At 43.7% G+C, this 13,614-nt stretch overlaps 1 protein-coding gene across 1 annotated transcript in view; it reads right to left on the bottom strand.

Annotated features, from left to right (window-relative positions):
• The window catches only part of MYO3A (myosin IIIA), a 174,886-nt gene that overhangs the window by 21,188 nt on the left and 140,084 nt on the right, over positions 1-13,614 (bottom strand). Inside the window, exons 25-29 of the mRNA XM_058669751.1 lie at positions 13,302-13,413; positions 10,532-10,694; positions 9,105-9,228; positions 5,519-6,317; positions 3,044-3,188 (exon numbers count right to left, since the gene is read on the bottom strand). Coding sequence (XP_058525734.1) covers positions 3,044-3,188; positions 5,519-6,317; positions 9,105-9,228; positions 10,532-10,694; positions 13,302-13,413 — 1,343 coding nt within the window. The remainder of the gene's footprint in view (positions 1-3,043; positions 3,189-5,518; positions 6,318-9,104; positions 9,229-10,531; positions 10,695-13,301; positions 13,414-13,614) is intronic.

The raw sequence follows: 13,614 nt of genomic DNA on the forward strand, positions 1-13,614 counted from the left end.
TTTAAGGGTATAAATCAAACTTTCAAACACCACTACACTGGCCACTCTATGCACAGAGAAAATTAGGCTGTTTTCCAGCCAATTTATTAGAAGTTACTGAATCTTTACTGTGTCATGGATACATGAGTACAGAGAATGTGACATGATCCTACTTATAAAGGTCTGAAAAATCTATTTGAGGAAACAGCTTTGGAGGTAAATTCATCCAGATTATTGTACCGGCACTCCTCTCTTTACAACAAAGGTGCTCTTGATATACAAGGTTTACAACATTGGTGTAAAGGTGGCTCAAAGGAGGCAACCATAGGCTATGCCATGAAGAAAATTAGGAGCTTGAAGTTTGGAGTGGAACATGTCCATACTACAGCAAAGCAGCCAGGGTGTTCAATGGACAACAGTGGACTGGATGCACTATGAGGACTTCTCATCCATCAGGTGACACCTAGTTCAGTTTGTGATCTTAGAATCCTTTGGACTCTCTGTTCATCAAACAGATCATTAAAATGGACAAAGAATATATCTGCAGATACTGAGTATTAATCTCCAGAAAGGTGACACCATGATTATCTACACCTCCTTTTTCCATCTGGATCTCTTCTGATCCTTAACAATTGTCTGGGGAACTCAGTAAGTAACTGCTGATGAAGTGGAACCCCAGTGGATACCTTCCAGCTCTCTTCCCTCCTGTTCTCTCAGTGTCATTCTATACAATGTGCTCTCCACAAAACTCTCTTCTCTGAGATTCTGGGGGCTCTGGGCTCCCTGGTTTTCCTTCCTTGTCGTTGGGTGCTGGTTCTTCTTGCTGTGCCCCTCATGTGTCTGAATTGCTGCCCTGGCTCTTTACTCACCTCACTTCCTGGGCCAGTGCATCTACTTCGTGGCTTTAGTTACCACATTGGTGTCTACCTGCCCATCTGAGAAGCTTTCATCAGGGGCTTCTCATACTCACCACACCTTGAACCCAGTCTACTCATCATGGACTCATCCACCCCTACATCTGAAGTAACCGGCATGGCCATCCACCACACTAAGTATGACAGAAATCCTGGCTTTCTCTTTCCAGCTGCCAAGTCCTTTGGCATCTGACAGCTAGCAGCTCTCTTCTTGGCCACCACCCCATCCAAACCACTGCCATCTTGGTTTTCATGTTTCCCTTCATGACACCAAAGTCCACTCAGATGACTCAACCAGAATGATCTGCGCATGCTGTCAAGTGTATATAACAGGAGGGTGGGCACCATGTACAATAGTTCAGATGAACAGAAACACAACTCAATTTTCCCAGGAGGAGGCTTAGCATCTACCTCTTAAGGCTCATTTCTGCTTTCTTGCACTGCTTTGAGCATGTGCTTGCTAGATTCAGCTGTGTTTTTGTTTTCTATGTTCTGATAGCACTTAGTCACTTTAGGTTCCTACTTTATTCTTTCCTCAGGTCACATCTAAGTTGGAGGTGGGGTAGGAGACTTTTGCAGCTCCCTGCCATATACGGGGAGGGACCATGTGCTCTGAAGCTCCTCTGGATCGTCCATGGTGTCTCTTAGTGCTGACACATCCTGTTTAATCCTAGCTCTCCACCATGGTTGGCCTCTCCAATATCCTGCCTCATTCCTGGGACTGGACAGTCAGGTCTGTCCTGTGTGCCTTCTTTCCACTCAAGGCCTCATGTGGGCCCTTTCTCTGTTCCTCTGGGGAAAGAGGGACAATCCAGATATTGCCTGATTTGGCTTAAATCAAAGCAGTAGAACTCACAGCCTCAGCATCCAGGCAGAAAATAAAAAGTCTCCTTGCTAAAACTGAAGGGTCTAGGAAATGCTTCTGAGTTACTGTCCTTTCAGGGTAAACTAAGAATTGAAGTTTCCAAGTTTTTCATACATCTATAGAAAAACAAAATGAAATGAAAACAAATAACTCCACCAAGCTCATCTGACTTTCAGTTCTGCTGCTTCCCAGATCTATTCAGAGTCTCTGAGCTGTTAAAAAGCAGAAGTCATGGCTATAGTCTGTGGCTACTGCCCCTCCCCAGGACACAGGCCCCCACCTCCATCTTGTCTGCTTGGTTGGTGTTACATCAGGCCTAGCCTGACATCCTGCACCCTCTACCCTACTCACCAGCTCTGCCACAGGCACCACCTTCCTCATTCCCACCCTATCAGCAGATTCTGATACAGGCTCTGGCAACAGCTAAAGTTAGAGGCCCCGGCTCTGTGTCGCACACAGCAAGAGGGTCTGGCCTGGGCCAAAGGGGCAGCAAGCGGGTTAAGTAGTGGTACAAACAGCCACTTCGTGGACTATATACATATACATATATTTAAATATATATACATATACATATATTTAAATACACATATACATATATTTATACATATATTTAAATATATGTGAATATATATTTAAAACTATATATACATATTTAAATATATATATATTTAAGCATGAGCACAATTCCAGACTTGAAAGCAACACATCAGGATAACTGATGGAAAACATTGAGGTATTTCCCCTTCCTCCCATACCAGATAGTCAAGTTGGTCTTGATATTTTCTAGATAAAGTGCCATGAGGGTGGAATGTGACTGAGGTTCACCAGAAGTGCATTTAACAGTGCTTTTGGTTGTGCACCAGAGTTTATACACTGAGTAGGGGTGTGCACCTTGCACACTTAATACTCAAGATTGCAGAAGCTGGTGAAAGCAATAAAAGCCTTCTACCCACTTCCCACCTCTCTCTTTTCAAATCTACCTGGATCCCTGCTCTCTATTTTCCCTTCTTATCCTCATCTGTGTGTTTCATTCTAGTTATAGTGGATAGAAGGATGAAAAAGATTAGAGAACGAAGCCAGAGAAGATAACAGGTGGTTAGAACCTTCTTGGAGAAAAAATGTATCTGTTTATAAGAAATGGAATGAAACCATAGTTCTCCCTAATCAGGACATGGTTATCTCAAATCTGCCCTTGAACAAAGGTGGGGGAGCTAAACAAACAAACAAACAAATAAACAAAATGAAAGGAAAGACCTGGCCTTCCCTTCCCTGCAGGAAGTCCTACCTGAGAGGCACAGCTGGGAAGGGACTCGTTTGTTAGCTGCCTTGTGGGGGTGGATGCCCGGGTGAAGTGGCTTCAGATGCTGGGATATAATCATTTCATTCAGTCTTTTCTGAAGAACGAAATAGTCTTCAGACAACTTCGATATCTAAAGAGAAAGTCATGTGATCAGATTAAATCAAAGAACATGGGGGTTTGATCCATTCCTTACCAATGGCCCAGGACACCCTTGGGCTCCTCCTCTGCGGGATACACCTGGACCTTCTTCCCAACGTCAAGTCCTCACTTGATACAACTCCTGAGCCCAGTCATGTTATTTGTCCATCCTGCGTTTTTTTTTTTTTTTTTTTTAATAATTTTCTTTATTGGAAAGAGAGGAGGAGAGACAGAGAGGAAGACCTACCATCCATTGATTCCATTGATTCACTCCTCAAGCAGCCGCAATGGTCAGAGCTGCACCGATCTGAAGCCAGGAGCCCGGAGCCTCTTCTGAGTCTCTCATGTGGGTGTAGGGTCCCAAGGCTTTGGGTTGTGATCAACTGCTTTCCCAGGCCATAAGTAGGCAGCTGGTTGGGAAGTGGGGCTACCAGGAATAGAACTGGCACCCAAATGGGACCCCTTCGCATGCAAGGTGAGGATTTTAGCTGTTAGGCTACCATGCCAGGCTCCTTTCTTTCCTTTTTAAAATATTTATTTGAAAGGTAGAGTGACAGAGACTTTAGGAAGAGTTCTTCCATCTGCTGGATCAGGCCAAAACCAGGAGTCAGGGGTCAGGAATTGTTCCTGGGTCTCCCACGTGGGTGGGAGAAATCTAAGACCTTGGGCCATCATCCTTTGCTGCTCAGGAGGCACATTAGGAGGGGGTTTGGGATCAAAAATGCAAAGGAGCTGGGACATGCACAGGGCCCTCAGTAAGGAAGGCGGGTGTCGCCAGTAGGGGCTGAACTCCCATACATCACAGTGGCCACTTTGCATGTTACAAGGTGCTGCACAAATGCTGCCATTCTTCCTGGACTTACTGGCCTCTAGCTTCCACCCTGACCACTCTGACAAGATCCACTCTGCCACACAGTTATACCTGCCTTCTTTCCTAGGTTCAGTTTTCTCAGCTTTAACATCAGGACTGCTCTGTCCTGGGTCCTCTCTTTCCATTGGGCCCCTCCCATGTGTACCCCATCTGTATCCCAGCTCAGTGAACACACTATCCTGTGAAATACCACATAGGGTGGGGGGACTGCATTTCTGCCTGAACCTGGACCCTCATGTGACATGGGGCTCATGGCTAGGGTGTGATCAGCAGTACCTGGTGTCTGGACTGGGTACCTCTCCATCTCCTGGGTGCCCAGGAGAGGAGCAAGTTTAGGTCCTAACCCCTGATTTGGTCAGTGGAGTGAGAAAAAAAAAATGTATGAACCAAGGCAAGGACGGGCTGCCTGTATTTTAACATCATTATTTCCAGGAGCACGAAAAACACAATAGGACAGGGTTAGTTCAGTTAGTCAATAGCAGAATGGGGACTAGTTAAATGACCTCTAGGGCAACTGGAAGTTGGAGACGGCCGGGGCATGGCTCAGCACGAAAGTGGGATCCATGAACAGTTACGTGGCCTTCTCATGGGCTGCGCAAGCCATAGAGACACAGGGCAAAATTCAGGGCATCAGGGGGCAAAGTGGACCCTCCTGTGTACCTGACCCATTGTGGTATTTCTTCTGTTATTTCCTACACCACCGACTGTCCTTAATGCACGTGTCTTAGAGGCCATCTGGTTAAAATATTCACTTTATCCAGGAGGTAGTTCAAGAATACACCCAAAAGTTCATGGGAAACGGGATTTAAAGATACATTTGAAATAATTATATAGGTATTTATTTGGAGTGTGAAGAGAGAGAGAGAGAGAGAGAGAGAGAGAGAGAGAGATCGATCCTATGTGTTGGTTTACTCCCCCAAGTGCTTGCAGAGGCAGAGACTCCAGGTCTCTCACATGGTTGACAGGGATCTAAGTACGTGAGTCATGTCCATAGCCTCCCAAGGTCTACATTAGCAGGAAGCTAGAGGCAGGAGCCAGAGTGAGCTTGGGCCTGAGGTACCCTGATGTGGGTTACAGGTGTCTTCACCACTAGGCTAAACACTTGCCCACAGGGTAAGCTGATCTGGATGCAAGCATGTTTTGAAATCCTTGAATCCTATGAACTAAAAAGTCTTAAAAAAAAAAAAAAACCCTTCATGAATAATGCAGATGGGGCCAGAACTGTGTGGATTTACAGTTTTGCACTCGAATCAATTTGAATTCCACTTTTCATCAACTTTTTGAAGTCCTCTTGTAGAAGAGCTGTCACTTTACAAGGACCTTTTCATGGTCAGACATGGATAAAACAGGAGAGAGAGAGATACAGAGAGAAAGAGAGAGAGAGAGAGAGAGAGAGAGAAAGACAGAGAAAGAGAGAGAGAGAGGAACAGGGAATTGCTCCGTGAGCACACCTGTTTTGAGAAGAGGACCACATTCCAGGCTGTTGCCTTTGAAGTTGCTTCTGCGTCTTTGTCCTCTTTGCTCTTGGTGTTACAGAACGGCTCAGGCCTCGTGGAAGGGGAACAGAGACTGCGAGCGCTGCTTGCTCCTTCAGCCTCCGGGCTCCCTCGAGGGGGCGCTGCCCTGTCCCTCTGCACCTGCTGCTTTCTCTTGTAGCCGCGGTATTTGCTCTGAATGAACATGGCCGCTCGGTCTTCTTCCTCGGCATGCCAGTCTGGTGCAGCCTGTGTCTCCTGGGCATTTTCCCGATTCAGACAGTGTCTCTCCTGGTTGCACGTCTTCTTCTTCCTCTCCTCACTCTTTGTATTTTGATAAACGGACCTCTGGCAGGTAGTAGGCTCCGAATAAGTGTTACAGCCTGCGGGCCCAAGCCTAGGGCAGCTTTCCACCTGAGCTTCTTTGGGGTCAGCCCCATCCCCATTCTCTGGTAACCTCTGCATCCCGCCTTCGTCTCTCTCTGGCTTTCTGAGTTGACAGGTCTCTTTCTGGTCTTTGATGCTCTTGTGTTTGGGGCTGAGGCTTTCAGAGTGGCATGGCCCTAGCTTAGGCTTGCCCTCCCCATACACAGTGTGCATTTTCTTCTGCATCTGAGATCTTCTGCTGTTTTGCTCCCCAGTGTTGGTGGCCCCCTCCTGGGCTTTGAATGTGGACACTGTGGCCAGAGACGTGGTCCCTCTCTTGTGTGGCACTGGACTGGCAGGATTCTCAGGAAGGCTTGTGTCCCCCATTTGTTTCATCCCGAAGAAGTCCCTGTGAAAAACACATCTGGATATATGATACAGCACTGCAGTTTAGGGCTCCTCCTGGCAACAACTTTGTGCAAACTCATGCTGGAAGAACAAAAGAAGCAAAGAAAAGAGGAAATTCCCAGCTAAAATTTTACCAAGCCACAAAATCTAAGGATTTCCCTTATTTTCTCTAACCAAAGCCAAGAGGACTTGTAAGTAATAAGAACCTCAGTTTTCACTCAGAATGGCAAATGTCCCAGCATGTGAAGAACTATATGTTTATTTAATGAGGTGGCAACATTTGAGAAACTTGGCATGAATGCTGTGGTGCAGTGGCTTAAAGGATGCCTGCATCCTGTATGAGTGCTAGTTCGAGTCCCACTTCCTTTGCTTCTGACCCAGCTTCCTGTTAATGCACACCTGGGGAGACAACAGACTCAAGTGCCTGAGTCCCTGCCATCCACAAGGGAGTCCTGGGTGGAATTCCAGGATCCTGGATTTGACTTGGCCCAACCAACCACGACATGGAAGATTTTCTCTTTTTCCTCCCTCTTTTCCTTTTATTCACTCTCTCTTTCAAATAAATAAAAATAGATAAATAAACATTAAAAAAGGAAATGTCAGCCAAATTAAAAAAAAATTATAGGAACTGAATCATTTCCAATTTTTTTTCCCTTTTAAAACCAAGATTCTAATGTGACTAGATGTTAGGGAAAACAAGGTTAGCGTTGAGATCAGCAAGCAAGGGTGTGTTTACCGGGATGATGCACTGGACTTTAATAAGCACCAAGTGTCTTGATCATATGAAATATCTTATAAAATTAAAGCAGAAAGGGCTACCCTTGCCACAGTTGATGATCATGCAATGAGTGTTGCTTTGCCAATATCCTTCCCAAATGATTTCCCTTTAACTTGAAGATAAGACATTCATTATACTTTCAATTTTTTCTTCCAGCCAAGGTTAGAAATCTCACTACAGCAACACAGTTCAGATGCAGTCAAGAACTAATACCTAGGGATGTCATTGTGGCACAGTGGGGGTAATCTCTGATGCTCAAGACCAGGGGACTTTGCTTGGGGTTTGGATGACCTCTGCCTCATCTTACCCATCTCGGGTCAACTCAGTTTTCATTATTTACACAAACACTTTAGTTCCCTGCTTGTGGCCTGGGAAAGCAGTGAGGACGGCCCAAAGCCTTGGGACCCTGCACCCGCGTGGGAGACCCAGAAGAAGCTCCTGGCTCCTGACTTTGGATTGGCACAGCAGACACTTGGGGAGTGAATCAGTGCATGGATGATCTTCCTCTCTGTCTCTCCTCCTCTCTTTCTCCTCCTCTCTGTATATCTGACTTTCCAATAAAAATTAATGAATCTTAAAAAAAGAAAATTGAAGTCTACGCATAGATTTTCCACAATAGGCTCTTTCTATGAGATTAAAAAAATAATTTATTTTACTTTTTTTTTAAAGTCAGAGTTACAGAGAGAAAGTCTCCCTCTCTCTTTCATACACACACACACACACACACACTGAGATAGAGAGAGAGAGAGAGTTTCTATCTGCTGGTTCATGCCCCAAATGGTCACAATGGCCAGATATCAGCCCATTCAAAATCAGAAACTGGGAGCTTCTTCCAGGTCTCCTACACGGGTGCAGGGTCCAAGGACTTGAGTCATTCTCTGCTGCTTTCCCAGGTCATAAAGAGGGAGCTGGATCAGAAGTAAAGCAGCTGGGACTCAAACTGGAGTCCATATAGGCAGAAGTCTAGCCTACCATGCCTAGGTAATAGCCCCTTTATGAATGTTTTGCAGACTGGATGTAGGCTTCTGAATATAAAAGAACATAGTTCTTTTCCCTAATCCCTACCTACTAAGCCAGCAATGATATTTGCATGCTTTTATATCAGAGCTAGACAATCTCACTGGAAACATCTACTTATTGACCCTATATACTTTTGCCTGTGATGCTGTGAGTAATAAGATTGTAAGGACTTTGTCTCATTGATTTATCCATCCCTGTTGTGAAGCATAGGTTCAAGTGGAACTGCTAATACACACCTGGAAACATGGAGATGATTGCTCAGAGGAAGCAAGGACAGCTAGAGATGGTGATTTGCGGGTCAATGGCATATGGGATGTGACGGCTATGGCAGTGAGTGAGAGGTACCCAGAGATACGATTTGGCTGTGGGAAAGGATTCAAATGTGAAGAGTGGAGGAAATGTTCATGAGGAGCCCTCAAGAATCAGAAGCAGAGCTGTGAATGGAAGTGTAGGAGCAGACAAAAAGGGAACATTTGAGAAGGAAAATGTGGACATAAGAATAAGAATCCACCCAAGTTCCCAGTCAGGAAGGGGACTTAGCGTTGGTGGGCTAAGCTGCTATCTCTGACACTGGCACCCTGTATGAGCACCAGTCCCAGTGCCGCTCCCTGCTGGTGCATCTGGGAGAGCACTGGAAAACTGATCACGTGCTTGGGTTCCCGCCACCCACAGGGGAGACCTGGATGGAGTTCCTGACTGTTGGCTTTGGCTTGATTTGACTCTGGTCATTTCAGCCTTTTGAGGAGTGAGCCAGTGGCTGGAACAGTGCTCTCTTTATCCCTCTGTAATTCTATCTTTCAAATAACTACAATGAATCTGTGAAAAGAGAAAATAAGAGGAACCCCAGAAGGGACCAGTGATCATGAACATCTGATAGCCCGATGTCAGGCACCTAGTAACAGATGAGAAAGAGATGAGACATTTCTCTATGTCCCGAGAGATTCAGAAAATCAGTGTGACAGGATGGTACAGGAAGGTACATCACCATACCTTTTATTTTGGAAGTCTTTCCTGTAGTCAAATTCCTGGTCATGAATCTGGGTAGTGGTTCCTGCTGTGGATTTCACCCCATTGAGCTCTCTTTTCTGTTTTCTGACCATATGTCCTCTCGCCACTGCAACATACAAAGCCCAGCGTATTCCTTGAGTGGCTAGAAAGAGGTGGCTTTGCCCATCAATCTCAAAGGGGAAAGCAAGATTAAAGGTACTAAGCAGTCCAGGCTTACAAAGATGGGATTCATGCAGAAGGCAATGCTATTGCCACAAAGTAACTAACATCTCTTTCTTATCAGGGATTATTGAAAGGCTTGAGAGGAGCACAGCTGATGGCCAAGGGTGCTTCACTTACTCAAACTTGGCTAGCACTTACCATCCCTTTTTGCCACATTGTATTCTTCCTGAGAGAAAGCCTTTATGATGTTAAGTAAGAGGGCATCTCAAAAGGTTCATAGAATGCAACTATTTTTTTTATTCATTAATTACATTGTATTATGCGACACAGTTTCATAGGTACTGGGATTCTCCCCACCCATCCCCAAACACTCCCACCATGGTGGATTCCTCCACCTTGAGAATGCAACTATATTTTAAGACCAGTGTATTCTGGTGTCCCAAACTTTAGAAACCAATGCATGCCAGGGATCTTCAAAGGGTTAGTAGAAAATGCTATTATGAAGACAATGTATGGATTTCTACTTTTTTTTTTGTCTTCAACATTCCATTTTTCACAAATGTTTTGAAGTAGCTTTTTCTAGATCTGGGTCTCAGTGACCCTTGAGACCGGATGTATTTCAGAATATTAGTTAATATTTTTGCCTTTTTAATCTCAACAAGGTGGCACAAAGCCCAGATGTATTTCTTGATATTCTCTTTGTCAGGACAGCATCCTATAGCCAAGCTGAGAATTTGCTCAGAAAAACGCAGAATACTTCCACTTAGTGGGATAAAGGAAAGACTATATACAGCCTGACCTCACCTTTATAAATAGTATTATAAATTGGAATATTATTTCTCTACAGTTAATAGAAACAGGTGCCCTTTAACAAAATAGATTTAATTGAGCTGTCAAGAATTATAACCTTTGGAATAAAGTAGCAAACATTTTATTACCCAGTGAATTTTAATCCTATGAATCTTGCGATTCGCCATATTTTGCACGATAGGCCAGTTATGTTTCATTCCTCCTTGACAGATAATTTTAAGAAGATATTGAAGATGAGTTGTTATTCCAAAGTTCAAAGTGATTTTATCTAATAATTGAATATTAAAAATGTCAATCACTGATAGAAAGTTTTGGGGCCAGTGTTTGGAAGCAAACACATGGTACCAGAGGCACTAGGGCCTGCATATTAGAACTCCTGCAGGACTCGATTTAATGCCTGTGTCTAGACGTTACAGCTTGAGGCTATGGGTGATTACCTGACTGCAGGACGATGGCACTTTCTTTCCTTTTCTGTTGTAATTTTTTGTATCTTCTTGAACCCAGGAATGCTCTGACACAGGCTTGAATCAAAATCAGCTTGTCGATGGCTTCCTTTCGCATTAGGTTTAACTGTTCCACATGATAGTATTTAAGAAACACCTTAAAGGAAGTGGAAGAAAACACAGATCAAACCATGGAACTCATGTGGAAAGGAATCACGCACTTTGGGGAAGGGTTGTTATATCGTACATTGTTGGAGGTTTTTGGAAAGCACTGCCTTCTGCTGTTGGCTAGGATGTCTCTGGGAACGACAAAATGCAATTCATCAAGCTGCTTATTCGTAACAAGCAATTTCAGGTTGCTGGGGGACCAACATGATTGTGTTTGAGCTCAGTTATTTTTAGCCGTGCATAGTCTGAACTAATTTTTATATTATTTTTAAAGACAATTATCTACTCCAAGTTTGAAAGTATTACAAATGTGTTATAAGACCCAGGACAGTCGTGGCCCTGTTTGCTCATTCATTAACTATGCACTGAGGTTTATGATCTGAATGTGTCTGCTGGTGAGAGGAAGGGGAGCAAAGCTCATGTGCACATCCACAGGGACTCACAGTGGATGGGAATGAGGCACAAGGAGGCTCCAGGCACAATGAGCGCACAGCTTTCTCAGGAGAGCAGAAGGCTGTCATGGAACTTCCGTGGCTTGATCATGCTCCAATCCACCTGAACTGAAGGCATTTCTGTTCTGTGTTCTGATCTCAAAGTTCCAAACCTGGTTCCTGTCCCCCCACCCAAGGACATAGTCATGCTGTTTTCCTTCGAATGGCTACATTTGCTAACAAGAGTCAACTGCAACAGATTGAGGAATCCATCAAGAAAGCCACTGAAATGTAAATAATGTTTTGTCTGATTCAGGGGACCTAGTAAGTAACCTTGCCTATGGAATTCTCCCAGCGTTCCAGGACTTCAAGCTTGGCACCACAGGCAAACAGTTTAGCATTAAAGATTCTGATTAAATTCAATTTTAATTTCTACAGAACTCTAGCTGTTAATATATTTAGTCCATTCTGCTGTTGACAATTCATTTAAAATTCAATCTTGTTTAAAAAGGTCATCTTTTTATTTTTTTATTTTTGGCATGCATTAGAAATGCTCTTACATTAAATACTCTTTATCCATGTTAATGAATTGGAAAAGGTGAAGTGGAAAAAGACAAATAACTTTAAAATGCTATTTAAATACCATGCAGAATGGGAATGCAAAGGGCTTTTTTACAAGTTAAAACTCCATTTGAAGTTTGGCATGTCAAATCACTGGTCCTGAAATTTCTTTGAACAAAATTTTGTCTTCATGAATTTCTACAAGGGAATGGAGTGATAGGTGGCACGATGGCTCAATTGCCTAATTCTCTGCCTGCAAGTGCTGATATCCATGTGAGCACTGGTTCGTGTCCTGGCTGCTCCATTTCTGATCCAGCTCCCTGCTTATGGCCCAGGAAAGCAGTGGAGGATGGCCCAGAGCCTTGGGACCCTACACTCACATAGGAGACCCAGAGGAAGCTTCTGACTCCCAGCTTCAGATTGGCTGAACTCAAGCCATTGCAGCTACTTGCAGAGTAACTCAGCAGATGGAAGATCTTTCTTTCTTTCATTGTCTCTCCTTCTCTCTCTGTAAATAGTTTTTTTCCATATATATATATATATACATATATATATATACATACCTTTCCATATATATATATACATACCTTTAGAAAGAGAGAGGGAGAGAGTGGTGATTCACATGTACATCTTTTTCATGTCCAGAATCTCCCAGCATGAAATATTAAACTAAGTACAGACTACTGAATAAGTAGGACCCTTGGTCTCAAATGTGACATGACTAACTTCCTAGCTGGACATTATGAAAATTCTTGCCTACACTTCCCACCCCAAGACTTGAGCTCTGTCAGTTTATAGGCAAATGTGAAAATTTCTTTGGTTTTACTTCTGTGGTGTGGTTCATGGCAGTCACTCTTCTGTAACTGATGCATGAGCATCTCTTTGCTGGAGTCCACCTCCTTTTTTTGTGCTTAAGAGACACATGCTGGACCCTGATATTCTGTTTATTTCATTTCTGTACGCTGTGATGCTAGCAGCAGGTTTGAGAAGGCCAGTATATCTTTTCTCCAAGCAGACAGCTGCCTTACTCCCATATTCAAGGTGGGTTATGCCTTTTCACTTTTTTCTCCAGGGTATCATTACATAAACTGAGATCTACAGACTCTGAGTGCTAACATCAATATGTCAATATCCACGCACCCAGCATGCCTAAGAGTGATGGCAACTATTTTGCCCCATGTATATTTTGAGTTCATCATAGAGGCAGATTAGAAAACAGAACAAACCAAAATAAAACCCATAGAAATCTTCTTTTAGATCGTGATAATCCTGTATAGTTTTTAGACTGTGTTGAGTGGTGATAAAATAGAGAAAATGCATCATATTGTTGGCAGAAATGGTTAATATAAAGTATGTTCATTATCAATTTTATCTTGTTTTTGGATAAACCCTGGAAAGAAATGGCTCTGTCATTTTTAAAACTTTCACAAAGAGCAACTGGGTTCAAGGCTGATGAAGCAATACATATGAATTCATATACTTCCTTATGTAAGCAAAAGTTTCTGCGATGTGGAAAGCCACATTATTTTCAATCAGGATAAAATGCTCTCATTCGCAGTAAATGCAACCTTTAATGGTTCCTGCAAATTACGGGAAGACATTACTTTGGTTTTCCCCAGGGCCCAGTGATCGAGACCAGCTTTTTCCAGAATGGCGGCACAGGTGTCAGGACTCACAGGGGGCTCTTCGCTGGACTTGTAGCAGAGGACGTAGTACCTTGAAGTGAAAGAAGGGCTGGTTAGATTTGTGTCAAGGTCTGGCATCCTCCTGGGGCCTGGTGAGCCCTACAAAGCTTTGTGGGAAGAGAATCCCGGACCCAATGCGGTGGGAGTCTTCGGGCAGGCGTTCAGAACAGCTCTGCCTGGGACCAGTTCCAGATAAGTTCATTTGCAAAAATCCCTGTGCTGGGCTTTTCTT

This window comes from Ochotona princeps, chromosome 10 (assembly GCF_030435755.1).
Source record: "Ochotona princeps isolate mOchPri1 chromosome 10, mOchPri1.hap1, whole genome shotgun sequence".
Lineage (NCBI taxonomy): Eukaryota > Metazoa > Chordata > Mammalia > Lagomorpha > Ochotonidae > Ochotona > Ochotona princeps.